Source organism: Struthio camelus, chromosome 6 (genome assembly GCF_040807025.1).
Source record: "Struthio camelus isolate bStrCam1 chromosome 6, bStrCam1.hap1, whole genome shotgun sequence".
Taxonomy (NCBI): Eukaryota; Metazoa; Chordata; class Aves; order Struthioniformes; family Struthionidae; genus Struthio; species Struthio camelus.
This window is the reverse complement of record NC_090947.1, coordinates 44,654,420-44,681,718: the sequence shown is the minus strand read 5'-3', so window position 1 is coordinate 44,681,718 and position 27,299 is coordinate 44,654,420. Positions and strand designations below refer to the sequence as shown.

At 39.2% G+C, this 27,299-nt stretch overlaps 1 protein-coding gene across 3 annotated transcripts; it reads left to right on the top strand.

Moving 5' to 3' along the window:
* Positions 1-66: 66 nt before the first annotated feature.
* Positions 67-27,299, top strand: STAM2 (signal transducing adaptor molecule 2). Of its 3 annotated transcripts, XM_068949393.1 has the most exons (15): positions 130-147; positions 178-223; positions 8,962-9,046; positions 11,951-12,026; positions 12,246-12,341; positions 14,446-14,592; positions 16,348-16,417; positions 17,134-17,320; positions 18,518-18,612; positions 19,388-19,470; positions 19,649-19,736; positions 20,589-20,643; positions 21,329-21,482; positions 23,064-23,233; positions 23,461-27,299. In XM_068949393.1, the coding sequence occupies exons 2-15, from the start codon at positions 178-180 to the stop codon at positions 23,687-23,689; spliced, it is 1,581 nt and encodes a 526-aa protein (XP_068805494.1). In that variant the 5' UTR covers positions 130-147; the 3' UTR covers positions 23,690-27,299. The 3 variants fall into 3 exon arrangements, with proteins under 3 accessions (XP_068805495.1, XP_068805494.1, XP_009664801.1); XM_068949394.1 differs by having other exon boundaries at positions 67-223; XM_009666506.2 differs by lacking the exons at positions 130-147; positions 178-223 and adding an exon at positions 249-518.

The window sequence follows — 27,299 nt, the reverse complement described above, 5'->3', positions numbered from 1 at the left end:
TCCGCCCACCCGCCGCCGGCGCGGCGCGTCCTCCTTGGCGGCGTCAGGCGCGGCGGGGGCAGCCGCGCGGGGGCCTTGGCGGCGGGGGCGGGCGGGCGGTGTCTCTCAGCTGAGGAGGGGGCGGGCGCCGCCGCCGCCGCCGCCGCCGCCGCCGCCGCCGCCGCCGCCGCCGCCGACATGCCGCTGTTTGCTGCTAGCCCCAACGCCTTCGAGCAGGACGTGGGTGAGCCAGCGGGGCCGCGGGGGGCGCGGGCGGAGGCCGGCCGGGCCTCGTCGCCTCTCGTCTCCGCGGCGGCGGTGGGGCTGTGCTGTGCGGGCCAGGCCGCGGCCGGCCACCCACCCCACCCCCCCCGCGCGGGGCGGCCGTTAACGGCTGGGCCCTCAGCGGCGGTTACTGGCAGCCGCGCGGCGAAACTGAAGGGGAAGGGGGGGAGAAAAACCAAGCCTGCAGCTTTCTGGCGAGGTTAATGCTCTGCGTGTTCGTAGTGTGTTTAGCTTGTCCCTTCTGGGCATTAAAGGTGAGAAATCAACTCTGTTAATGGCAGCAGGATCGGCTTTTTCTGCCCGTTTCGGTGTCTGCTACTGAGGCATCAGCTGGGAACTGATGTGGCAGCACCGAGTTGAGCCGGAGCTGCCATTTCTTGCCGTTACAAAACCCCGAGGCGGCTGGGCTGGGCTGGGGTTGGTGCCGCTGACAGGGCGAGGGTGCTGACTCAGCGGCTTTTTGTTTGACCCCTCTGCTCGGTCTCGAGCATCGCACCTGTTCTGTGTGGTTCTTCTTAAAATAATGCCAGTTCTGAATCTGCGGCACAGCAAAAAACAGTTGAAGTAAGCTGGATGCCAGAGTCAGGTTTACATTTGTTGATGCCCTGGTATTTTAGGTAAGAGAAGAATTCAGCATTCCTGGGATTTCTGTCAAAACTGGAATATATACTCATGGAAAACATTGATGTCTGTGCTCACGTTACAACACTATCTCTTTTCTGTGTAGAATAAGTCGCTCTGTTTTCTTAACGTGTCTTCAAAATTTGCATAATAAAAGCATTCCCTTTCTTTTTCTTTTCACAAACCGTCGTGAGATTGTAATGTTGACCTATGATTAAAATAAGGTAGAAACTTGTCAGACCAGCTGTATATGGGCCAGTTATTTCAAGTATCTTGCAAAGCTTTATCTGTGTTCCAGCCAGAGGTATCTTTTAAATGGCTCTAACTGATGTATTTGCAAAGTAAAGACTCTTTGAACTGAGGACTCTCTTATTTGTGCAGAATTTCTTGGCAAACTTAAAGGCTTCAAGGACTTTCAAATATTATAGTACTTCAAAAGTGACAGACTCTTCACTTACAATTTCTTTAAATATACCTTATTTAAACTTGGTGAAACAGTGTGCACTTACTACAGTTAAGCAAGTGCAGCAGAGTAAGAACTTCTGGCTGGTGAGCTGAGTCATATATGAAGGTGAAGGGATAATGAATTTGGGAGTTTGGCAAGTTGAATCAGCTCAGCAAAAGCGACAAAAATGATAGTGGAAAAGAGAGGCAGGACTCCTCTGCAAAGCTTGATGGGAAGGACAGCAAGCAATTAGGTTGATTCGGTTGTCCCTTCAGACTGTACATCTAATGCTTCCGTTTTTTTGGAACACCTTTAGAAAAACGTGGATAAACAGACTTTTGCTTTGTCACAGCTGGTTTTGCTTCCTTGATTCTGGGTCCTTATGTTTGCTTTTCAGCAGAGCTGCATAGAGTCTTAGTTCCTTGGCATCTGCTCTGGCAGCTTTGTAAACAGTTGTGGTGTCACAGGATTAACCTATGGAATAGCATTTTAGAGGAGCTAGATTTCTTCCCCCTTTTTTTTTTTTTCTTTTTTTCTCTCCTGTTGAGAGGATACTCCGAAACTTCAGTTCTTAAAGGGTTAGAAGCTTTTAAATTTCCTGTCTAGATTTTTTCATAGTTAGTTCTTATGCGCTTGCTGTTTCCCCACTGTTGTCCTCTCTTGTAAATAACCTTCATCTCTTAAGTAGTTTCTCTCTTGATAGAGAGCTAGCCTATTCCCTTTTCTCTTTTGTTAGTCTTCTTTCTTAAGATCGTTGACACCGCCAAGGGAGTAGGGAGCACTTTCCCTGCTAATTTGAACGTTGTTATCCAGACGTGTACCATAGATTGTTCACATCTTGTGTAATAGCATTTAATGCTTCCTTGTACTTTGATGAAATGTTTACCTTGCACTTTTCACTCTAGTGTTGTATTTACCTTTTCTGTGGCTGCTTTGTGTTGGTGGCCCATGTCCTCTTGTATTAGATCCTGGCGTACGAGTCGTTCTCCTGCCCTGTTTTCCATACTCTGTTTCCAGCTGTTCAGTACTCAGTTTCTAGGAGAATCTTTTATTGGCCTTGACTGTGTGCGAGTTTATATTTTCTCCTACTAAATGCTATCTTTTTCCATCTAGTTCAGTCCTCAAGGGCTTCCCTTTCTCCTTACGTGATGTTTTAGTCTTTCCTTGTATGGCCAATACCTTCCAACTTTCTGCTAGATTTATTACAAGACCCTTACTCTTGCTGTCCGTGTCAGCAAGGGCTTTTAATATTGATTTCAAGACCAATTTTGAGGCATTTAGGACGTAAACTCTCCCTGCCATCACTAGAGTGCTTTATGTTAAGAGTTGTCTGTCTTATATTGTGGAATGATCTAAGAACTGTAGCTAGTTACTTACGCATGGCATCCTATGAAATGTTTTGCTGCAATCTGACTAGACCAACTGATGCTTAAATTAGCCTTTGATAAGATATCCTCACGTAGAAAAATAACTGATGTCTGTTACAGTTCACCATGTCTGTCCTTCTCAGTCTGTAGTAATTCTTGCTTTCAGCATTTGGTCTGAAGTCTTGCAAATGTTTGAAGACAAGCTGTAATTGTTTTCTGTTGTTGCTTGGGTCTGTCTTTTTTCACCTTCTTTAAACATAGGGACCACATTTTCCAGTCTTCAGTCTGTGGCTCTGTCTTAACTTATTACAAGTCTTTACTTCTGAATCTGCAATGTTGGGTCATTTCTCTCTTGTCCCTGTGATTATTACTGCTCTGCTCCCATGCATTACTGCCCACCACCACCCCCCCCGGATCTTACTACATCATAGCCTCACTCTTTTATTGGTTATATTATGAAGGATATTTTTGTTATGTAATATCTGACTAGTGATAACTTTCATATAATTTTGGTGTTTTCCAGGCTCTAGAATACAACTTAGATATTGGCTCCTTAGTCATTTCGTTGTTTTCTTTTAGCTTTCAAATTGTCTGACTGCAGTGTTGTTTACTTCTCAGTCTATTGGCCAATTGGCTTGATGAAACAAAATGTCAGGCTTGCTTTTTAAGCCAAAATTGTATCTCATAAAGCCTTCTCAGTAAACAGGATTTACCTTGCAAACAATATTGCTTAATATTCCACTGTGCTCCAATCCTTTAAATAAAATATAAAAATATTCAGGGTGACATGAATGTGGTTAGGTACTAACAGGGATCACTACAAATAGGACTGGCTTTTCAGGAAGGGCAAAGTTTAACATGCAGTATTACTGGAAATATAAGCCGCGTTATGACTATGGTGATCATGTTTGTGATCACAAATTAAATCAAAGCTAGAGTTTTTTTGACATTTTTCTAGTCTCGGTGTACAAACCGAAGGAGGTGTGTAGGATTAAACTTCTGATATTAGGCTATGTCGTTCTGCTTTATCTTCTGAAAAAATCTGGAGGTTTTTTTTTAAGCTTTCATTTGTACTATATTCATTTTTTTCTTTACATACTTAGACCTATGGAATACAGATGGTTGCTACATAGAATTTAAAATGTTTGTATATCTGCAAGATTTTATTTCACATGGCTTGTGGTGCAAATCAGTCTGGAAAGCTGTCGTTCTAGCGGTCAGTCTTTAACAACTGTGTCAAACTGAGATGTTCTTGGTGCTAAATCAATACACGAGTGCTTGTTTTCTTTCTACTTCTAGCATAAAACTTTTGAGACAGGAGTGAAAAAGGAACTTTTACATTCCTTTTTTTTTTTTTTTTTTAAACTGACATGTTACTTGACGTTGTTGTCAAGTTTGGCTTAAGGGAATCCAGGGCTGAAGTAACAAAATGTTTTGCAAGTTTGAAGGTCGTGTGTGCTAGGCGGCAAAGAGGCAGAGCTGTCAACAGGACAAGGCTGCCGATTTCATTGTGTCAGTGTCACATGCTGTCTGCTAACTGGCTTATTGATTTCCAGGAAAAGCAGTCAATGAGAGGTTTGTGTTGTGTGACAGTGTGATATACTCCTGGTAGGAATCAAAGTGTCCGGTTGGAGACTTCCACAGAGCTTTTGGGATGCCAGCAGCATGCTTAAGGAATTATGGGAGCTGTAAAGTTCCCACAGTTCCCTTTCTTTCTTCCCTGTTTATGTTCGTACAGGTATTTTAAGATCTCCTCCAGTTCCTCGTGCTGTTTTCCTTACTTCTTGCCATTCTGAATACAAATTCTAGATGTACGTGCAAAGTTCTTGCTGTTGTATTGTACGGTGCGTGCGTTTGCAAAACTGAGGGTGCACAATGCTAGTCGTGGGTTGGTATATATATACTGGTATACCTAAACTAGGTATGCGTACTATATGAAAACTGCAAGGTATGGAGGCAGCCAGCCAGAGCTGGTGTTTTAAGGCCTATAAAAATGATCATGCAGTAGCACACTTATGAATGTAAATGTGGGGCAATTTAACATTATGCCAAGAACCTAAGAGACAGAGAACTTGCTATTTTAAAAGTCATAAACAGAAATGCTTTAGAGCATTGCCGTACGTTTCTCAGTTGCAGTCCTGATAGTAACATTTTCCTGTCTCTTAGTGTTATTTTTGGATTTTATCTGCCCCTTTCTTGTGAAATAAAGGGGGAGAAGAACCAGTGCAGTTAGGTTGGAAAGACCAATGTTCAGCTGTCCTTTAACATAAAACAGCCCTTTTGGATGTCGTGTGGTGGAGAGGGGGTTCTGAAAAACTTCACTTCAGTATAATCTGCCAAGATGAAGCATTATTTTCTTTTCTTAAAGAGCTGGTGAGTGTTTTTGAGGCAGTAGCTTGACATGCATTTCTTCTTTTGGCAGGAACATCAGTGAACAGTTCCCATCCCCTGCGCAGCTGCTCACTTTAGTGCAATCCCCTCTTTTGTGTTGGCATAGTTTCTTGTGCAGCTGTGTGGCAAATCAGATCAGGGAACTGATCCAGTTTAAAGATTAATTGTTTTTTTTTTTAATTTTTGTATGTTTTTTTTTAAATACACTAAAAGCAAAATATGCTTCTTTATTGCTGCTCAATGTGGGTTATTTTCATAAAACTAAGCTCAAGCTGAGTGCTCATTAATTGGAGGACTACAAAGCGTGTATATACTTAGTTTTTTTTTTTTTTTTAAGGTTTTTATTCTCTTAGCACTGAGGAAAAACTTGGAAAACACATCCTCCCACATCTGTTTCTTCTGATCAAAGTCCATGTCTCAGCATCTGTGAAGCAGTTATCCTTCAAGATGATTCTTAAGCTGAAGCTAGTGTGAAGCAAAAAGACTGATGCGGTTAAATTTGTAGTGCTGGCAGGGAAGAAAACCTCAAAGATTTGCCTTAGGGCAGCCTTCAGTTCCCCCTCTGCAGGACCACTTTTCTGCTCTTAGAGCAGGGTATGTGGAGGCAAGAGGATGCCTCTGTGCATCCCTGCTGGGGATGGGGGCACAGCAGGAGAGCTGTGAGTAGATAGCGCTAAGCTTTGTTATGGTAGCTACGCCGCTCTTCAAGGTGTGAGAGGTGTGGAGATGAAAACTTTTCAGTGATGTCCTGGTATACCTTAACATGAAAAGAGCTAATCCAGGATAGAACGCGTCCAGGAAAACACTTATATTTATACAACTATTCTTGCAAGAGCTAATGAGTCTTTTGTAGAGGAGAAAAGTGACACTTCTGTCCACAAAACAAATGCCTTAGAAAGAGGAGAGCTGTTGGCGCTTCCTGGCCCCCTGAAGTTCTGTGAGCCCCGCAGATCTGCACCACCACCTAGTTTTGCACTGTACTTTGTCTGATGCTCTTTGTGGGAGTTGTTTTTTGGATCTGCATGGCAGCACGTACAAAGTAAAGTACTTGGTTTTGCAGTGTTTATGCTACTTGCTCAGTGTAGAAGCTTATGCTTGACTGGCTTGTAAGCAATCAATGTTATGTTAAATTTCCTGTGTTCTCTTATGCTTGAGGATCTGTTTCAGTTTTTCTTTTCTGTGATATTTTAGAAGTAATTGTTTTTACTCGCAAATCAGATAGGAGTGATAGATGTGTCCTGTCAAAGTGTGATAGCTATTGTAAGTATTTTATGAATGTTATTATATTGGGTTATTTTATATACTGTCTCCAAAAGTAAATGACCTTATTTGATTTATTTCCCATTCTAAAAGAATAGTAGTGGAGGGGAAGAGAAGGCAGTGTGGGAAGAGGAATGTTTGGAAGTTTGGGTTTGGGGTTTTAGACTGCAGGAAAAAGATAAACAAAGCCTAGATGTATGACAACATCTATCTTTAGGCTCGCTTCACTAGTTGGGCCAGCTGTATCAAAGCACTGCTGACTCTTAGTTGAGCTTGCATCCTCCTGAGTCACTGGTCATTGCCGAGATCAAAGTACAGTGGTGTTCACTGCTGTTTGCGGTGTTTGACAGTTCTGAAGACGCAGGTATGAAACATAACCTCAGTTTTTCTTGGCCTCCATGCCTTTTTGTTGAACTACCACCATTTTTTCCCACTTTACTGTTACTGTTTCTTATTTCCGCTGTGTTCCAGTTTCCTATGTTTCATTTTTATTTTGTGGATGGGAAAAAAAAAATCTCTGCAATTATGTAGATATTTCACAAATTACTTCTGCATTGCTCATTCTTCCCACTGGGAGAACCTCGGGCTTCCTGGTCGAGGTAGCAGCACCTGCCGTAGCAGGGCTCCTGCCTTTCAGGAGCTGGCCATGCCTCTCCGCCTGCCCAGGGGGCCTTGTGGAAAGGGGCTCTTGCAAAATATGCTTGACGTTTTAGAGGGGAGACAAGTTGCAGATCAGGATGACACCAGGCAGTGGAATAAAAAGCACGCCTAGCCTGTTTTTTAGGTATCTGTGCTATTTGTCACTGGAGGGCTGCACAACTGATGGCTGCTGTCACTTGGTGAGATGGTTTAATTTGACTCACAAGTTTCGATGGAAGGATTCACACTGTTGGGGGTGGAGGTGTGCAAGGCAATGCCTTTGAAAAGCAGCTTTAGCTGGCAGAAGTTCATAGCAAACACTAAGCTGAAATTCTGTGCGCTGAACATTGCATTATGTTATTCTTAATTTCTAGTTTTGTGATTATTCCATCTTTACAGGTTGAATATTCCAGGAATGTTGTATGGATGTAGGTTCTTTGTTTTGTTTTGTGGTGTTTTTTTTTTTTTTAATAAAGAAAATTGCATATTCAAGTTTTTTAAATTACAGGCTCTCATTTATCTTGAAGACTAATTAGCAGGTTTCATGTTAGCGTCCTAAAATTATTGATGTACTTAACCTCTCTGGAAAGGGCATAATTTTTTTTTTTCCTTTCATAAAGGAAGCTCTCTTCTGTAGGAATGTTCTTTCACCACAATATTTAATTCTCTTAAATAGTTAGCCTTCCTTGTGAAGGTGACCTGTGGTCAAAATTGCAAATTTCTATCCCTTGTTCTTGATCTACTCTTACTGTAATGCAAGGTTTTCGGTGGCACTGCTGGCGGTCATGTTTGTGTTTTCTTTCTGCTGAGCTAGCCCGAGAATTGTTGGCAAACTTTTGATGGCAAAACTAAGTGGCGAAGCTGATTATCGGAGAATACTTAATTACACACATGAAATTGGGTTTATCCTGGGGTAGTATTGCTGTCAGCAAACATTATAATTTTGGAACAGCTGCTATCGCAGAACACCATCACGTTAATAGTGAATGACCGCTCTGTTCTGCTTTTAATCTACTAAGTAGTCTTTAAAATGGTCAGTCCCAAAGGGATTTAGTGGCTTCTCTTACTGAAATAAAATCCTGTAAGAGTAGTGATTATGATACTGCCATGATCATTTATGAAGTGCATTCTGATGGAATTAATATGTAGCATAAAAATCTAAAAGCATTTATCTTTGAATTTAGTCAAAATACTTGAACTATGGGAAGCGGTTTAAATATTAAGACAGCAAATACAATGTATAAAATACTAATTTGCTGTTTGTGAGTTAATTTGAATAGAAGTTTTAATATTTATATGTGATTAAAATAACATGGCTCTACCAAAAACTGAAAGGGAAGGGTACAAAAAGCATTAAGCCTTAGCAGATAATAAATTGAATGAAATACTATAAATGTTAAGTAGCTTCCTGCCCCCCTCCACATAATTTGTTTTCTCAACAGCTGTTGCAATATATAGATTTCCTGAAAAACTAACAGAAAAGAGTGTTTTAAGAAGTAGGTTGAATAAGGAAATGGTATTGCTTTATAGACTTTTTTGTTTTTGGGAACTTCCTTGTGAAATATATAATGGTGTGCAAACTTAAAACTGGGAATGAAATCTATGTTAGAGCTATGACTTAAACCCGGCGTAACTAAACAAACTGTATAGAAAGAGTCTCTTTCATCATTTGCAACATTGCACTTCAAGAGTTATTTCACTCTTTGAATCTTTTGAATTCTTATCACATCTGTTAGTCCAGTGCTGTTCTTTCTATATGAAAACTGGTATACAACGCTTTTTTAAAAAAAAAAAAAAAAAGAAGCATTTGTCTGTGGAAGAAACAAAAACAAAACAAAAGACAGAAAAGCCCTTCTGTCTCTCAGTAGTATATGTGGAATCTCCTTTTTTTCCGTATGGCTGAGAAAGCATTTGTTCACTAGAATCTGGACTTAATAGGATATTCTATTTAATCAATTTTGTTTTTCTTTATAGAAAAGGCTACCAATGAATATAACACCAGTGAGGACTGGGGTCTTATTATGGATATTTGTGACAAAGTTGGAAGTACTCCTAATGGGTAAGCAGTATCTCCGCATTACAACGTGTACAAGAAGAACAGTTTCAGAAGTAGCGCTTCCCAAAATGCTTATCATAGTTGGCTGTGTAGAAAGTACTACCAATCTGACACTTCCATAAGCTATATCAATATGGGCGGTTGGCTTTAAACTGCTTTGAGAAAAATGTTCCAAGAGAATTCCCAGGAGAACAATTGGTATATGCTGGGCGCATTCCAATTTTTAAGGAGTTTTGCACAGTAGACTGACTTATTCATATTTAATGATCTTGCATAAAGTACAAGAAGCAACTGCGTCAATAGGAGAAAACGTAACTAGTTTCTTTGCAGGAAATTGTCTAGCTAGAAAAGTTAACTATTTATGATGGAAAAACTTGCGTATGTGTATTTTGTAGGAAGAGTGGGACGGGTAAAGGATATCAAGGGAAAAATTGGGGATGAAAACTCAAATCAGTTTGAATCGGTTTAGCTGAAGTGGCAGTACTGAAACATGAGTGGTAATTCAGAGATCTGATAAGGGCTAAAAGTAACTGCTGAATTTTAAGGTAATGTTTTTGAGTGATGAAATGACTTGTCCTTGGAATTGGTAAGTAGACAGTATCCTTAAGTGATCTTGGCCTTTTTTAAACAGTTATATGTAATGTTTAAGATTACTACACTGAGAAAGTTCTTCTTGTGTTAATTACCTCCCACAGGAAGGAACAGCCAATCTGTTCAATCTGGGGATCTTTAGTCCTTAAGAAAAAAGTGTGGAATGCTCTTTGATTCCTTTCTGAAGTCTTTTTTTTTTTTCTTTTATACCAAAAGATTTCTGAAGAGGTGATTGTTTTAAATTGGTTTGTTGTGGGGGAGAGGCAATTGTAAAAACGTAGGTTTTTTTGTAATTGTACAAGGAAAATATATAATTAAATTTAAAATCTGAATTTTTGAATGTCACTGCTGCTAGCATATCTTATTCTAATTTTAATTTTAATAATTTAATTAATAATAATTAATAATAAATTAATAATTAATTAAATAATTTAATTTTAATAATTGGCTCTTCCCTCCCTGCCCTCCACTAAGAGCCATCTTTATGAAAATAATGTTGCCTGCATTTAAATGAGTACATAGCTTAATGGAAGTCTGTTATAAGTATGTTGACTTTTTTGGATTGTTTGTACATTAAGTACGACCCAACATATTAAATATTGAGACTAAAACAGGGCTTCTCTGGCTATGTCTATGTGAGCAAGTAACTCATCACAGTAGGACTGACGTAGTAAATCAGAGCGGTTGGTGTTGAGGCCCCTACATCCAGTGAACCATCTGGGGATTTCTTTTTTTTTCCCCCCCTTCAGACTAGGTTTAGTTTGGCCTCCTCAACATAATATTCACACAAGCATTGGTTCAAATTTGTCTGAAGGACCAGTCGTTGCATCTGACCCTGATGGCTCGTTGAGAGGTGGGAGCGTGTCTGGTGTGCACAGGGGAGCTTCTGACTTAGCTTCCATCCAACAAGAAGCTAATTTGCCTGTACCAAAACTGCACTGTGAGCTAAATCGATGTGCAGCATGTGGGAACGACTGGAGATCTCATTTCTTTCAAAACTAGCCTGCTGCTCCAAACCAAAATGTGAACGTAGATGCAACTTAAACTTACTGCCATGAAATCTTTCTCAATGTAGATATAATGCATTAAAATCTGGTTTAAAACCAGCTTTTCTAATGTTAACAGCAAAACAGTCTTAGTTCAACTTCTGCACAGGCGTTTTTTAAGCCTTGCCCAAGGCTCCAGTTCCACAATGACTTTCAACTGCCAAGGGAGAGAGTTTGAGCTGAAGGGGGTTGTCGAATATTTCTCCCACCCCCTTCACGTGACAGCTTCCTAGTGAGCCTGATCCTGACAGGGATCTGCCTGAAAGCTAAGATGACAGAATCGGCCATCAGGTCAGATGGGTTCCCCGATGCGGGCGCTGCGCGCGGCGGACGAGCGTGGAAGCCGCGGTCTGGAAGGAGGGGGCCGTGCTGCCGCAGGGAGGGGAGGAAGGCGCGCGCGCGCGCGCTCCGCTCCTTCCATCAGCGGCTTTTGCTTGCGCAGCGTGATCAGGGAGGCTGAGCCTCGGTGGCGGGGAGCACGCGGGCTGCTGCAAGTGCAGATCGCTAGGCAGCGGGGAGAAACGCGGCCTTGCGGAGGCACTCCTGTGCTCCGGGACTGCAGCATCCCCGTGCGCCGAAAGCGGGGTCAGCTGTAAAGGTGCTGCGTCAGCTGTTCCTGCAGAGACCTCATGTTCTTAAGGGGTTCCAAAGTAACGGTGTCAATGAAGCCTTACATACGCCTCAGCTGTTACGCGCCTTTAATGCTCGTTTTAAGTATGGAACATTTCTCTTAATAGAGAAATGTTTAGCTTGCTAATTGTTATTCCGTACTTTAGATTTTACGTAAAGACTTTATCGTTTGTTTTGGCGTCTTAAGTGTCTTGAAAAGGGGATTGAAGAGCTAGCAATACGGGAACATGATTTTTAAATTAAATCCATAGAGAATCTTTTCAGTAGTCAATTTATTTACTCTTTTAAGCGCTGCTGCTGATTTTTTTTTGTTTGCTTTATGTTGTCTTTTTTCATTGTCTCTTTCACAGCCGTTTCCCTAACGTGGTGGCAATTGCTCCCTTTATGACCTGTCAGCAGTTTTATGGCAGCTAATACCAGATACCTGTGTACAAGTGGAGTCTGTTCTAATCTAATAAACTTATAAAAACATGCTATTAAGTATTTCTTGCTCTGTTGTGGGAAAAGTTTCGGTTAGATTGCATTTTTTAATAGGCCTGGTTTTGTTTGCTTAGCCTACTTGAGTAGCTGATATCATACATTTTGCAGATTATAATGTCAGTCACATTTATCACTAATACTTTCTTTATTTCTTTTCTAGAGCAAAAGATTGCCTTAAAGCCATTATGAAGAGAGTAAATCATAAAGTTCCCCATGTGGCTTTGCAAGCCCTTACAGTGAGTAGGCTATCACTGTTTTCCAAAAACTTTGTATGTCTTTATGTACGCAGCTATGAAGTGTGTAGCGATCAATGAATGTGTTTATGTACCTTCATGAGAAGTCAGTGGATGTGTGCATGTGGAACAAAGGTTGAAATTTAACTCTGGTTACTTATCCTTTGTTTGGACTGTTTTCATTGCTCTCATACACTTTCATAATTTTATTTCTGTTGTCAGCTTTTAGGAGCCTGTGTATCAAACTGTGGAAAAATATTTCACTTAGAAGTATGTTCCCGTGATTTTGCTAGTGAAGCTCGGAGTATAATAAATAAGGTAAACTTTTATAATTTCACGTAGCATGGGAGAGTTACTTGATAACTGGGCTTTCTATCAGCATAGCAAAGACTTGGCAAAGGTAATGTTATAGGTAATACATATGCTATATGTATTGTTTTGATGCAGTTGAAGAAACCATGCTGTCTGTGTCTTCTCACCGAAACGTGTTGTGTATTTTTGATTTTACTATGAAAATGTACGACGGAAGTGATGTGCTGATATTTACTACCTAGTTCAAGTTTTAATTAAAATTTCCCATGTCATTTTATAAATCTGTGACTCTTTCTAAGCTCAGTCAACTTGATAGTGGTGAAGGCAGCTTTTCTTGAAGAGCTTTTATTTGGCTGGAATGAAATTCAGAGACTAAAGTGCAAAGGGAGAACTGTGAGAAAGTTAAATTTGTGTGCCTACAAGGAAAAGGAGAAGGTCCTCAAACAACTTTCTCAGTTTCTAGAGATTCTCAGAACGCTGAATAAAGCGGTAACCAAGAAAGGGAGACGTTGGTTAGGGTCAAGCTGTCAACGTGGTCTAAATCTGGATGTAATGAATAAGCAGAAACAGCTCTCCTCTAGTTACTGCTCCTGCTGAAGGCAAAAAAGGCTAATGGGTTAAAAGGAAGATAGTCTTCAAATATGTGGGAGGCCTGGAATCATCAGAGGGTTGAGCAAAGCAATTAAGGAAACTAATAAAATCTCTAGCAAGTGAAACGAGTTCACAGCTCTTCTGTTTCTTGCTTTCTATGGAAAAAATAGGTCTTAAAGTCCTCCCCTTTTTCTCATTAGCCTGGTCCATTCTGAAATCAGACATTGACCTTCGTGGTCTGACAGTGCTTGTGGATGAAAAACAAACCTTTAATCCCACTGAAGAATGGCTTACTGGAGCATAATTTATTTTGTTGGGAATGACTTTTGTTTTCCTCCAGCCCCAGCCCACTTGAAGAAATAATCTTCAGAGGGCAGAGAGAACTTGTGCTTTCTCCCCTTCCTCCAAAAGGAAATTAGTTCAGACAAGTATAATGAATATCTTTGTGCTGAATACTGAAACTAGCAGGCTATGTCTCTTCTTCTAATTAAATGCATGCTTGAGCCCAAACTTGCCAGCACTCTTACTGTTCAGCGTGTGTTTGCGTGTGAGGCACAGGCTTACACTGTGATCTGAAGTGCTCTCAAAGGGGAAGGGAAACGCCCCGCACAGTGCATTTGTGCAGTCCCAAGCTCTCACCCGTGCAATCCAAATGGAGCATACGTAGCTGAGCCCAGCAACCCCAGAACACTTATCCACCAGCAGATATCCTGAGGTCTGCTTGGATTGTCTGAGTTCAATAGCCTTTTTGTTAACTGACAACAAGAACAGAGAGCATACGGAGCTCGAAATGCTTTAGTCCTTTTTTTTTTTTTTTTTTTACTGTCACAGTGTTGGTACAACCTTCACATATATTAGCTGCTGTAATGAAGAGTTGCTCTCTTTGCTCCAGTAAAAACTTTTAAGGCTATTACAAGAGTAACAGTAGTTGAAGTTTAACGTTGCTGAGGTCTATTCTGGGGCGTATTCTTCAGCAGTATAGTAGTGATACGTGACTGACTTTTCTGCAGGTGGATTGTCAGTTTGGGGTGAAGTTGTTAGCAGGTGAAATCTGCAGTGGTGTTTGAAGTCAGTGGTCCTACCTGGATTTACAGTAGCTGTAAATCCCTTGGACGGGAGCGGAGGAAGGAGAACTGTAAGGGCGTTTTGGTGCGAGAGGCTAGAGAAGAATGGGGGAGCCAGAGGAGCTGCAGGCAGAGCATGAACTTGATCTTGGTTTGCCCCCACTCCAAGCCAGTATCTTGCTTTACCAGATTGTGTCCCTGTGCCTCAGTTCCTAACTCAGGAGCTAATAGTACAAACTGACTGTCGCATGAGCTGAAGGGTGACGCGCTTGAGGGGAGATGGAAGGAGTCACTGTAAGTGATAGGTGGTTCAGGTGGCACTGTACCTAATGCATAGTTCCTTTTTGTGAGAGAATCTGAATCGCGGAGACATATATATATGAGTATATATACACACCGCGCACCTATACACACGTATACACAAGTATCCCTCTGTATGCAATTTTGTCTTTTAGGCTCATCCAAAAGTATGTGAAAAGCTAAAAACCCTAATGGTGGAGTGGTCGGAAGAATTTCAGAAAGACCCACAGTGTAGCTTAATATCCGCAACTATTAAATCTCTAAAAGAAGAAGGTGTAACTTTTCCTGCAGCTGCATCACAGGTAAAAGCTGATTTGTAATTACCATTTGGGATACATAGTACTTTTTGCTGCTATTAGGGTTCTAGCAGTAGCAAAATGAAAAACTGTCCAGACAAGATCCCTTGTGCTTTCAACGAGAGAGTAGGATCCTTGTTTTAGTCTGATTGCTTCCTTACGCTGAAGGTCATTCTGTTCCTTTTACTTTTCTTGATTTCCTTGTTGTCTTAAGAAAAGTATGAAGCATAGACTAAAGGCTATTTCACAATGCCTTTATGAGTTGTTTCCTTTTAGATTCTTCTTTTCTTTAGATCCTTTTTAGAACTTCCTTGAGCAGAGGGCAATATTTAGAGCTGAGATGCTGCTGAAGATGCTATGGGCTCTGTTTTCTGTTTCCAAGTTCCCATTTCTTGTTTATGCAGTTACCTGTCTGTGTCAGGAATGGTCCTGCCTCTGCAGTAGTGGGGCTTCCAATCCTAGCCCTACCCTTTGTATTTTACTTCTGGTGATGTATTTTGCCTAGCCTTCTAGTTAGCAGATAAAATGATAGGATTATTTTCTAAGCTTTGACTGATGCTCACTAAAGGTTTTCATGTCAAATACGAGTTTGGCTAAGATCAATACCGAAAATTAGAACTACAGCTTCTGTTATATGTTCCTTACATGAAGTTTGCTTTTCTCTGTCTTAGATGCAGAGAGAGACGTTTTTTGTTTCTGATAGCTTTGTGAGAGAAGGAGAGACTAATCAGCATGTGTTTTGACATATATCCTTGATTTAGGATAGGTATTAAAACATATGGCAGAAACACAGAAGATTTAGAGTACTGGCAACAAATTATTCTTGCTTTCCTACAAATACTTATAAAATGATATCTTGATAGTTTTACCTCATACAGTTCACTACAAAAAAGCAAAGCTGGTATTTGTTAGTATCTGGTATACTTGTACAAAATTGTTTTCTAGGACCACTGACAAGCCCTAGACAGTGCTAGTGTCTGAAGCTTGGGTTTTCCACTCCTGATATGTGAAGGAGGACTTCATCATGCTGTTGCAGAGACTCTTTATTCAAGCTAACAATTTCCAACTTTATATAAACTTGCTCTTCATTCTCAGTCTCCCACCAGTTGAGATAAAGGGTGGCTTTTTGCTCTGATGCAGAGTAAGATTTCAGCCAGTTCAGCTGCTGCTTAATAACTTGGGTCTTGGCAGACAGCTGCCTCAGTGCCATAAATTATTACTGTACAGACTGCACTTCAGCTGACCCAGTTAAGCCCAGCATATTAGCTTAAACTGCTGATGAGGATGAATTTCCACCCGTATGCTGGACTATGAAAAGGAGCATTTGAGGCATGGAGGCATTCTGTTTGGCATCAGCAGGATGTGGAGAGGCTGGGAGTGTATTGCTTCGGAATAGGAGGGAAGAGTGTGCTCCATGTGACTCCAAGAGCTTTCCTTCCTTAGTGAAGGAGGACAGAAGAGGAAAAAGTAGTAATTTAAATGAGATCTGGTTATTTACTATTTCTTATTTATTTCTTTTACTTTCTTCTTTACTGAAAACAAAATAAAACCAGGCTGAGATTCTGAAGACTTTTTTTTTTTCTTGGAGAGTTTTCTTCCTTTTTCTAAAAGGTCATCTTGACTTGGTAATTAAATGATACAATTAGCTAACCAGGAACAACTTGTTACTAATTTTTTTTTTAAACGTGTAATTCTACAGCTTGCTTTTTGTTTTGTAATGTGAAGGTTGTTGCTCCTTGAATGTATTGCTCATATTTGCAGGCTACCACAAATACTGCTAAGAATGGTGCATCATCAAGTAAAAACAAAGAAGATGAAGATATAGCTAAAGGTAAATTACTAGACACAGCTTTTTGGTTAGACTCGTGCTCTAGAACAGGTTTTCTTAAAATGCAAAGAGATAAGTTATATACTCTTCTGCTGCACAGAATTTAAAGTTGGGAATTAGCATACTATTTTGAAAGATGTGTTGGATGAGGAGTTGGAGTAAGAAGTATTCTCCTCTATCACATAGCCGTTAGCATAGTCTGGTGACTGCTCTTTCTTCAGAGAGCTTGGTCTCTTACCTTTTGCACCAACGCATTTTATTTTAGCCTTCATCTAGATGCTTTAAAATAATCAGAATATTCAAATGTTTAATTATTTCTCTTCTCCTTTGGATATAGTTACTGTTATTCAGATGTCAGTGAAGAATCTACCAGTATTTCTGATCACACTAACGATGTTACTGACGTTAGTAGCATGTGAGATGATTCAAGTTGTGGGCTGTACCACAAAAAGGAGTTTTTTCTGAAATATTTCATAACTTGCACATGATTGTCTTGCCTCTTAATCCTGTTGCAAGGCAGAGTAAAGCTGTTGAAATGTGAAATATAGTTAATTATTTGGAGCAAAGATTTTAAACTTAATGTATTAGAGGAGCAGATGCAGACCGCTTTTATAATATAACTGTAAATATATTTTTCATTTTCATTAGGAAAGCAAGCTGCCTTTGTATGTAGGAATAAAATATATAGACTTACCTTTTTTTTCCTCCTCTAATTGTAGCTATTGAGTTGTCTTTGCAAGAGCAGAAACAGCAGCAAATGGAAACTAAATCCTTGTACCCATCTGCAGAAATTCAGCAAAACAATCAGAACTCGAGGAAGGTGCGAGCTCTGTATGACTTTGAAGCTGTCGAGGATAATGAGCTCACCTTTAAAAGTGGAGAAATTATTTTTGTTTTGGATGACAGGTATAATATATTCAGATAAAGATGCCTTTATCCCGGAACATATCTATTGTTAGGTTAGCATCTTTTTCCTCTGCGTTTTTCTCCGCAGACATGTACATTATCTTTATCTGGTCTTCCCCAAATCCGTTTAATGTTTTCCACTGATTTTTTTTTTTTTTTTTGTCCTCTAAACTGTTTTCCCCCTTGAAAAGGTTCTTAGGTTCCTGCAAAGCCAGCCCTGGCCTCCTTTCCCAATTCTCGCATTCCCTCCATGATTAGCCATTCCTTTAAAATGGAGTTGCCCCCAAGACTATCTGATGCTAGAGGAGCCTTTCTCTGCTTCTTCCCTCTGAGGTTCTCCTGAGCAGCAGCTGTCTTGCTCTAGCTGGTGAGGTCCAGAGAAGCAAGCTGTGCTGTGATTCCAGTGTACGACCTCCTGGTTCAGCTTGGCTTTCTGCCGTATGTGAAAATAACAATGGTGAGGAGAAGACAGCCGCTGCCCAGCTGAACTGGCTGCCACCATGTAGCCAGACAACACTGCAGTTTTTGACCTTGAGCTGTTTTTGGTGCAGGGTGAACCTCTTCGTATTACATTGGATATTTCATCCTGTGGCAGAGGTCCAATTTATTTGCTGTTTTGAGGATGCTTATCTGAGCCAAATGTTAATTGGTTAACATATGTCACAAGAATTTGTATATGCCTTAAAATACTTTCCAGAAATTGTTATATCTCTCACCATCAAATATTCTCATTTGTTAGGTCTTTTTATTTCAGTTTTATCCTAAGATGATTACTGTTGCTGTTATCACCGTTGCCCCAATGATCGTTACGAAGCAGAACTTCCTCCTTGCTAACGCTGTTCTAACTTAATAGACTGTGATAGATCAATTATGTTTCTAATGTTAGTCCCCACTTGTGTACTTCTAAACTTTCAGATGAAGCTATCATGTAATCAGTCTACAGAATTGAAGAGTTGAATACAATTGAGCGCTTGCTCTTGAATGACTTTTACTTTCCCTGACACCTGCACCAGACTCCTGCTTTTGGCTTTACTGCTAGACTGCTAATCTCTACAGATGTTCTCCTTCGCTTTTGTTATTGCATACACAGGGAAACAGTGTATTAGATATCACCAGTTTTCTGTCAAAAGTACAAAATATTTGGTTGATACTAAAAGTTAATGTTCAGAGTTTTGTAATACAGCTTTATTTCCCCAGTGACGCCAATTGGTGGAAGGGTGAAAATCATAGAGGAGTAGGACTGTTCCCATCCAATTTCGTGACTTCTGACTTAAGTGTGGAACCTGAGACAGGTAAGTTAGCTACTAAAAGCTAACAGGTTATTTTAGAAAGGTGAGCTTGTAGTGGAACTGCTAATTAGCCCATCAGTAAAATGATTTCCTGAAATTGGCCTAAGAAAATAATCAAGAGAGAGATCCTGACCTTGTTGAAAACGGACAGACAAGCAAATGCCGCTCCTATAGCTGACTTGCACAGTTTCTATATTTTGATTCCAAGTTGTGACCTTTTTCCTGTTACCGAAATTCAGTTCAATTTACCATAGTTCTTCTTAAGTAACGCATTTGAATTCAGTAATTTGCCTTTTAAAACATTTGAAAAGAAGGCGGACTTTGACATCAGATATAGCATAGAATAACATTCATACTCATGTCAGTGGCTGGTAAGAGTCACATTGTTAGCTTTAGTCATGGTCGTGATTCTGAAATCAATCTTAACGTTTACGGGTTAGTTAAAGTTAACCATATATGCGTTGGAGGTGTTCTTAGATGCTGGTAGGACCCCAAGAGCCTCTCTCTTGCTGGGCCTGGATCTGTAGTCAGACTAACAGAGCAAAGGAAACAGTTTGTCAAAGGGTTTTCTAGGCAAATCCGTTTTCCCTTCTCCAGCAGCTAGGAGCTTGCTTTTTAAAGTCCTTGCGTATGTTTCTCTCTCATTTAAAGATTTGATGCCAAGCAGTATTTAAAACTATTTAGTTGGAATTGGTTTAAATAAGTTTCAATAAAATAACGTGCATTTTAAGTTACTATAGTAACACAACTGCAGAAAAGAAAATGTTTGTTCTTTCAGCAACTGTGGATAAAAGTTCTGTTACTGAGGATGCTACAGAAGAAATTAAGAAAGCAGAACCTGAACCAGTTTATATAGATGAGGTACGCAGTCACTTTCAGTCTATTAAGGTGCTGATGTTTTACAGCAGTTAAAACATTCTTTTAGTACTGACTGATAAAATGGTAACTCCTTTATGTAATTAACTTTTTATCTGACAATTAAAACAGTCTCTGCTGTGCTTCAGAAATAACTATTCTTAATCTTCCCTTCACCTTTCAGGATAAGATGGATAAAACACTGCAGGTACTTCAGAGTATAGATCCTACAGATTTAAAGCTTGATTCTCCAGATCTTCTAGACTCAGAAGGTACTCTGAGCACTAAGTATGCTAGTTCTTGTATTTCATTTCAGAATTAGTTTTTTGTAGATTGAGTTTGTAGTTCTTTTGCATTTATTTTAACCTTAGAGAAACCTGGGTCCACAGTAATAGTATGCTGTAAAATAGTTTATTTCATGGTGGGAGGGTGGGGCTGTATTTATAACTCTGAATTTTCTAATAGTGGCCAAGCCAACTCCATGTTTAGCCAAGGAATTTGCTTACCTTCCAGCTAGCGTACTCTGCCTGATCCTTGCAAGATCCGGTTACCTATCAAAACTCTGCCTGAAATAAGCAAGTAAATTTAAGTCACAATTTCTCCAGAACATTGCTTGTTAGGAGGAGAAGTTCAGTGTGCTAATCAGAGCTGATGAATTCAATGTGTGTAAGAACAATTGAACGTACTTCAAAAAAGGAGTATTCCTAGAATGAAAAAAATGAAGCTAAAGGAAGCTCCTCAGTACATGAGATTTGAATTGATTCCTAGAGAATCTAGGAATGAGAAATGTGAAAGAGAGAAGATCATAGACTTGGCAGTGTGCAAGCAAAAATGCAAAACTTTGTCTTTCATCAGCGCTCTTTTGTTTGAGCGGGTAGGGGGAAAGAGGAGAGAGGATGACAAAAAAGCAGAATTAACAAGGATATTTTTCCTCTTTACTTGCGGTGGGGAAAGAATAGGTGTCAATTAGAAATGATTTTGATGGAACAAACAATCAACTTGATGCACTCTCCAATTTCATATGGTATCTTAGTGTTGTTGGATAAAATATTTCTTGTGCTGGGTTAGATTTAAAATTCTAATTGTGCAATACATGAACTACCTTGACACTTTTGTCTTCACAGATATTTGTCAACAGATGGGTCCAATGATAGATGAAAAACTAGAAGAGATAGATAGGTGAGCCATAATCTTACTGGTCTTCTGCATGATTTACAAATACTTTACATTTTTTGTGTTTTTTTTTTTTGTCTCCCAAGCTAGAAAATTTGCAGGATAGAAATTTGACAATTTGACAGATCTACTTTTTTTTTTTTTTTTTTGCATTAGGTACAGAAGTTGCAGTGTATGTACTAAGATTTGGTTGCTGCTCTCAAACTTTTACTGCATAATTATGTGCATTTTATGTTAGTGCTTTTTGACTGTAGCCTTTTGCAATCTGTACAGCACTCAGTATTCCTTAGGATTTTCAGTTTGCTGCTGACTGTCCTCAGTAACAGGAATATCTATTCAGCTCTGTCTTCACTGCTTCCCTGTAGACTCTCAGGGATATTTGATGAGAAGATAACTCACTTTTATTGCCACTCTTGCCGCACTTGTGGAGTTGCCTTTTTTATTTTATTTTTATTTTATTACAGCTAGGGAAGGCTAATTGCTCACCATTCTGACTCTCCTCCAGTCCTGTTGGTATGAGGAAACAGAATGGAATCTGGAATTTTTCCCATATAAACGCGTAAAAGTCAGCCATCTACCTTTTAAGACTTACGTACTCAGAACAGTTTAATGAACTACTTTTACTTCCAAGAACAAAAAAAAAACCACTAGCTGTTAAACTTAGTGTTTGCACATATGTGTTTTGAAACAGAAAACATTCAGAATTATCTGAATTGAACGTGAAAGTTCTAGAAGCCTTGGAGCTCTATAACAAACTGATGAATGAAACGCCGATATATTCAGCCTATTCAAAACTCCACCATCCTGCACAATATCCACCTACGTCTGCTGGAGTTTCAGTGCAGGTCAGTACCGCTTTCTGGAAATAGAGACTTTCCAAATATAGTTTTCTATTTAAAGCGATGACAGCAGAAATGGAGTGTAGGCTTTCTTGCTAGCCTACGAACAATCTGACATTGCCTTGGGACTTTTTATAGCCTTTAGGATAAAATGCCTTTTACACAGTAGACCAAAGTACTTTCATTTGCAGTTATGTTCTTGTCTAAGAAACTATAATTGTATATCTAATGCAAAGATACTGCATTGAAAATCCTGAAAGGTTCCTTCTATGGTTAACTTTTCTTTGGGGTTAGAATCGTGTGTTTCAGGAGCTTGGTGGATGTGCTTGCTGTGACTCATGTTCTCAATCTTAAAGCAAATGTTACTTTATTATCTAATAGTAGAGATGGGACAGAACTTTAATATTGGTGCATTAATCACAAGTGCATGCACTTTTTCTAAATGTAGAAACGCTTGTCTGGTTTTGGATCTTTTTTTCCTTGAGAAATAAGCATGTTGTATGAGTGGGTGTAGGAGCTCGAAACTGATTTACAGTAGCTCTAATATGCCATTTCGGAATTTTAAGAAAACAAACCTGGAAGAGAAAGGGGATTTTAAGGATCCATTTTAGAGAAAGTGTGGAATGAGTGTTTTAGGTGAGTTTTGCCTAAATGTTAATTGTTCAGTGAGAACAAGAATAGTTACCATAGTAACAGCTAGATCCGAAAATGTCAGTTAGTAATTCTGTGTCCTTAACTTCTGGTGGTAATGAGAATTTCATTTTACTTGGGGGTGAAAAAGTAATTTAAAGCAAAAGACAATTGGAGTTTAGTATTTCTTCCAAGATGCATGCTTCCAGCTGTGACAACTGCAAGACGATGCTAATTATGCTGAGCCTTAGCACGATCGTTTGGTACAAAGTTATGTTTTTCTTCTGTGTCCGTATACCATCCCAAGTCCAAAAACAATGAGCAGTACAATTGCATTTGACTTCTACAAGCCTGTTTTACCAGCCTATCCTATCCGAAATTTTGAGTGGAAAAGGACTTGGAAAAAAATATTATCTGAATCCAAAAATGCAAGAAACAAAACTTCTTGCTTTTTGTCTTCTGTTATGGTCTTAGAATATTCTTATGTTGTGGTTTTCAAAGTGTTACCAAATTACTAATCTCTTAGGATGCACATCTTCGCCCTCAACTATTTTGTGTTTGTGCGTCAAAATAGGGGAGGACTGAAATTTTAAAGGCAAGGCAAATGAGAGGGAAAGAAATAAGGAGGATCAAAGATTGGGTTGGTTTGTTTTTTACGTGGTACGAAAGGTTGTTCTTTCGGCTATTCAGCACAGACGTTATAAGCGGTGCATTTCTGAGAAGGACAGCCTGCTGACAGAATAATGAATATCCATTTAAAACCCATACATGTGTCATGAGGAGTTGCATGTTTCGGTTTTAGAAGCTTGTTGGAAAAATGAACTTGTGATAGCCTCCAACTGTGGTAGTGCAGCCTTTGAACCTGGCTGTATTTGTGCGTTGTGTTTGTATTCTATGCCACCCTTGCTGCTATTTAGTTGAAAATAAAAGGTATATGATGTTTCTTCTTATTTACAGTCATATCCTGTACAGCCACCTAGTGGAAACTACATGATACAAGGTGTTCACCAAGTCACTGTTCCCCAGGGTTATAGCCTAGGAGCTGATCAGATGGGGCAGTTGAGGTCTCTGCCTCAAAGTATAAATTCCTCTGGAGCAACTCAGCCTGCTCAAGCTGCATATTTAAGGTATCACTTCAGCAGACTCTCAATCAGTTTTCTTCCTGCTGGTAATTACTGCTTTGTTTAGAGGTGGAGCATCCCTGGGATATTTATAGCAATATTTAATATAGTGTTTTTATAATTTTGAGAATGTGCAGATCACTTTTGGCCTAAGAAAAAAATATTTGCAAATCTGCTTATCAGATAAGTAGACATGAACTCATCAGAATTAGATTTGTTTTGTTTTGTTACAGCCCAGGCCCGGATTCTGTGTTAAGCCAGACTTACGTGAACCAGAACGCTGGCCTTCAGTCGGCTGCCGGCACAGCTGCTTACCCCCAGCAGATGGGAGTGTCGGTGGATATGGCGGCTTACCAGAACAGCGCATCGAGTTTGCCTCAAGGACCGGCTTATCCTGTGGCAGTTCCTGCTCATTCTGTTCTACAGCAGCAAACGAATTACCCTCAACAGCCCCTCCTTTAAAAACGAGCCAGGCTCATATTTCTGAAATAATGCATAAAGGTTGCTGAATGTAGTGATTTTTATGAATACCTGTTACTGATATCAAAATACATTTTCCTTTTAAATAACTCACCTTAGTGCATTAGGGTGATGCAGAGTAAAAATATACATCGGATTTGATTGTTAAGCATTTGCTTAAAGACAGCTTGAATTAGATTAGCTAATGGTTTAAAATAATTTCAGATGACTCTAAGCCCTTATTTTAGTGGTGTCTGTCAACTAGCCCACGTAGTTTCATGAAACACCTCCTGTAAATCTAAATGTAAGTAAAAGATTGTCCAAAAACAGAATAATTTCCTTCTGAAAGTGTTTCTGGAAGCTTGAGGATTCTTAATCGTTGTTACGCACTGCTCTAGGTAAGCATTGCTTCCTCCAGTATCTCACTGTGATCTTACTATTGCCAGTGCTTTGGAGAATCTCTGCTGGTTCAGACGCCTTTCTTCTCTCTGTCCTCGTGTACTGAGCTTTACTACAGGGTGTGCACTGCGTAACTGCAACAGCCGCATGAGTATGCGGATGAGAGCTGGAAGAGAAAATGATTTGATATTGTGACAGTGAGGACCACGTACCTACAGAAATACTTTTAAAAAAATAAGATTTTTACACTGCTGCCTATTAAATCTTGGGGAAAGCTACAGAAAACTCCTGTTTTCTTTCTCTTGAAAGAAACGAGAGAGCTCTAGCTAAAAGCCCAGCTGTTTCTTCCTTGGCAGAGGTGGGATTGCAAGCACAAGTTTCCTTTGCGAGAACAGGCAAGGGATGATCGCAGCTGACTGTGTGGGCCCTCTGTGGATGCAAGGTGCTGAGCCAGAAACTTGTATAGAATCTCTTTTCCTTTTTTGATGTATTTAGAAGTGAAGGAGTATACTAGTTCCTTGTGGTAAAGGAGGGACTCAAGAATGTTTGAAACTTAAGACTGTGAGAATCTGCCTTGTTCCCCTTTAAATGGGGAGCAAAGTGGAGCAGAAATCATGTTTATGGGACCAGGGAATTCTTGCCTCTTTTGGATTTCCTTTCTTTGCCACCATTTACATGTCTGAATGCTGACTACAGTCAGAGAAAAACTCTCAAACCATTTGAAACAGGTGTCTTTTAACTCGCAGTATGTATAGACAGAAGAAGTGCTTTACCAGTGGGACTGTGTTCCTCCTTTAATATAAGGAATGGGTGCATGTTTAAAATGACAGATGTGTCTTTAAAAAAGGATTTGCCTTGGAACCGCAACTGTAGCGTTTGGTGGATAAGAAAAGAAATCTAAGACTTCCTTCCCTGATGCACTTTTTTAATGGGTGGGTGGGAGGAGGGGCTGGTTGGTTTGTTTTTGTGGGGTTTTGTTGGGTTTTTGCAGGGGGGAGAGGAGTAGATGAACTGAAGTCTCTTTCAGGAACATGGGATTTCTTTCTTTTACTCCTTCCACCTCTGGAAAAATCACTTAATTTTCCAATTTACGTACTCACTTTAGCATGGTCATGTTTATACGTGTTTTAACTATGTTATGATGAATAATAATCTTTAGACTGGGAAAATAATGGGAGCAAATCACTGATTTAAACAAAAATCTTGATTAAATGCAGGAAACTCCAAAAATCTCCAAATTAAAGAGTGTTTGGTGTATCATTTTTCTACCAAATGAGAACAGTTGTATTATAGACTGAGTAATAAAAATTACCCTTCACTCAGTACCACCTCCATTTCTTTCACATTTCATTAAATTATTTAGTATCATGACCTTATTCATTTGCAGCTTTATGCTTATGCAATAAGGTACCTGCTCTTTGAATCATTTTGTATTTAAATTTGTGCAATTGGAAGGAAGCTTTTGTCTTTCCTTTTGACATGACATTAATTTGTCTTTATCCTTCCCCGTGAAGTAGCTTAGTATAAATAACACATGTTGCAATACTGAAGTATTTTGATAACTTGTTCCTTGTGTTCTTTAAAAAGAAGAATTAATTTCAATGCTGCTGTTCAAAATTCTTATCGTTGAGGAACTTTTTTGTAAAGAGTTTACTTTGTTCCAAACTGGTATGTAATCAAACTAAATCTTGCTATCATTTATGTAGAGTATCCACGTTTATTAGTAAAGGAGATAAAGGTAGGTATTTTTATTGGATTCAAAGATTTGATCCAACGGAAATATTGAGCAGTATCTTAAATTGCGAGAGCGAGACAGATGTGATTTGATTACATTTAGTTAATTATTTTATGAAATATAAATAATGTATATACTCATTTGTCTGAGATTTTCTACGCAGCTACATATAAGCATACTGTTAAAGCCTGAAATTTTATAAAAGCAGGATCTGCCATTCTGTCATCTCTTATATTCCTTATTCTGTGATATGCAACTTGTAGATAGTGTAAAATAATTTAATTATTAAAATTGTGTATTTAGAGGGTTTTGGTGTTAAAAGGATCTGTTTTTTCTCTTCATACTTCTATACATTATCATATTTATTTTTAAGGCCTGATTGTAACGGAACATGCTGCCAAAGGATTTATCTAACTTCAGATTTCTACATTAGGTTTATACCTACTGTTTTATATCAGGAATCAATGGTAGATAACTTCTGCTTTTTCATATAAACTCTTATTGTTTAACATAGAAGTTTGTGCAACTTTATAATGAGAATTTTATTGTAATATATTTGTTTCATGGGTGTTGAAAATATCAATACTAGATAAACTTTCTTCTAGTATGAGTTTGCAAGCTATTATGTCTAAGTTATAGTCCGCTGAAAGCAACAATTTAATTTGTCTTTAATATCACCATGCAGAGATGTGTTTTGGGAAATCTTAATGTTTCATATAGCCTTGATGTGACTTAGGCATTGTCTATTTAATTTGTTATAGAAATTACAATATTAAAAAATATAATGGGTTCTGTAACAGGTAAACCTTAAAATAATGTTCTGTGTTCATTTTACTTTGGCTTTTCTTTGTAAATGTTGACTCGTGGAATAGCGTAATCCTTCTGAAGGCTGTCCTTTAGCAAGGAGAGCTGGGGGGTCATGACTGTGCTGCAATCTCTTAGTCGTTATTTTCTGATAGGAAGATTTTTCTTTTTTTAATCTATGCATCTTTTCTAAGAAATAATAGGCACTACTCTTGCTTACACTGAACACTGTGATGTGTCTGTTGAATGAATAACTTTTTAGAATTTGTGGCTCTTACCAGTTACATTTTACATGAAGCTAACTGAAACTGTTTTGAATTGGAAAAGATGAAAAATGAAGGAAAGAGAAATGGGGCAGGTTCTGAGCACTCTTGAATTTTCTGTTAGAGTCACTGGAATTGTAGCATCTGCCGATCTGCTAGCTAGTGATCTGGCCCCCAAGGTTACACCATGCCGGAACTTTAAATTCAGATTAAGGTTCCACTTCTGTTTTGTCTGGGGTTTGAGTTGAACATCTGTTGGTTAATAGATGTATCGCAGTTCTTGCAGAAAATCATCCTAAAGAGTTTGCAGCCTTAAGAGTAAAGGGATGTGTTTTATTGGAGTACCCATCTGGCCTCTTGTCTGCAATGTGTGTGCATTGCCTTGTGTGAATAAAGCAAATTTGTTTAACAA

Bases quoted from the DNA above. Each gene is read 5' to 3' on its own strand.
- STAM2 (XM_068949394.1), top strand. From the start codon at position 178: ATGCCGCTGTTTGCTGCTAGCCCCAACGCCTTCGAGCAGGACGTGG. The intron at 12,027-12,245 runs GTGAGTAGGCTA...TTCTGTTGTCAG, and splicing joins TGGCTTTGCAAGCCCTTACA to CTTTTAGGAGCCTGTGTATC. The intron at 14,593-16,347 runs GTAAAAGCTGAT...TCATATTTGCAG, and splicing joins TTCCTGCAGCTGCATCACAG to GCTACCACAAATACTGCTAA.